The 1,081-nt window shown below is 64.9% G+C and overlaps 1 protein-coding gene across 1 annotated transcript in view; it reads left to right on the top strand.

The window, feature by feature from the left end:
- The window catches only part of NHSL2 (NHS like 2), a gene marked incomplete at its 5' end in the record, with an annotated part of 3,252 nt that overhangs the window by 252 nt on the left and 1,919 nt on the right, over window positions 1–1,081 (top strand). The window contains 3 exon segments of the mRNA XM_029084816.1: window positions 1–736; window positions 937–1,071; window positions 1,073–1,081. The exon segment at window positions 1–736 is cut by the window's left edge and continues 27 nt beyond it; the exon segment at window positions 1,073–1,081 is cut by the window's right edge and continues 359 nt beyond it. Of these exon segments, the coding sequence (XP_028940649.1) occupies window positions 1–736; window positions 937–1,071; window positions 1,073–1,081 (880 nt within the window).

The raw sequence follows: 1,081 nt of genomic DNA, 5'->3' as shown, positions 1-1,081 counted from the left end.
AGTGCCTGAGTCCCCGCCAACCTCTGGAGGTGGCCAGAGGTGTGAGGGCCAAGAAGTCAAGGTGAACTTCTTACCAGGAAGCCAAGAGGAGCTGGAGCCGGTGGTGGAGCCGGCACGGTTAGAGGTGGAGCGGGCAGGTTGCCGGTTCCGTGAGCGGTCGCTGTCGGTGCCCACTGACTCGGGCTCCCTCTGCTCCGTGGACATCGCCTACGCCGAGACCCGGCGTGGCAGTGCCAACTACACCCTGGGCTACCCCAGTGCCAGCTCCGAGGGCAGCACCAGTACCGACAACATCTCCCTGGGGTTGGAGCAGGAGGGTCAACGGCGACGGCGCTCCAAGAGCATCTCCCTCAAGAAGGCGAAGAAGAAGCCCTCGCCGCCCACGAGAAGTGTCTCTCTGATTAAAGAGGGGCAAGATGTCACCGTGGGGCTTGGCTCAGTGCTACCCAAGGATCAGAGACCCAAGAGCCTGTGCATCCCACCAGAGCCTCAAGGCCACCGGCTCATACATGCCAACCCTCAAGGGAGCATGGGGAGGGAGCCTGATGGCACGGCCACCCCTCACCAGTGGCACCTCGTGGACTGGAAGGCTGGTGATCCCTACCAGTCCCTTTCCAGTTCGAGCACGGCCACGGGGACCACGGCCATCGAGTGCACCAAAGCACGGGGCAGCTCCGAGTCCCTCGCATCCCCCTCTGTCTCCAGGGCCACCACACCCTCGCAGCTCTCCACCGAGGTGGACCTCAAGACCTCCTCCCCAGGCAGGCCCACAGGGCTGATGTCCCCATCCAGTGGGTACTCCAGCAGTCCCTTTCCAGTTCGAGCACGGCCACGGGGACCACGGCCATCGAGTGCACCAAAGCACGGGGCAGCTCCGAGTCCCTCGCATCCCCCTCTGTCTCCAGGGCCACCACACCCTCGCAGCTCTCCACCGAGGTGGACCTCAAGACCTCCTCCCCAGGCAGGCCCACAGGGCTGATGTCCCCATCCAGTGGGTACTCCAGCCAGTCGGAGACCCCGACCCCCACCGTTCCCACCTCTGCCATCCTTGGACACTCCCCCCACCAGGAGACGGGCAGGC

This window comes from Antrostomus carolinensis, unplaced genomic scaffold (assembly GCF_000700745.2).
Source record: "Antrostomus carolinensis isolate BGI_N321 unplaced genomic scaffold, ASM70074v2 scaffold30034, whole genome shotgun sequence".
In the NCBI taxonomy this organism is placed as follows: Eukaryota; Metazoa; Chordata; class Aves; order Caprimulgiformes; family Caprimulgidae; genus Antrostomus; species Antrostomus carolinensis.
The sequence above is the reverse complement of the archived record's forward strand: the minus strand, read 5'-3'. Positions and strand labels throughout refer to the sequence as shown.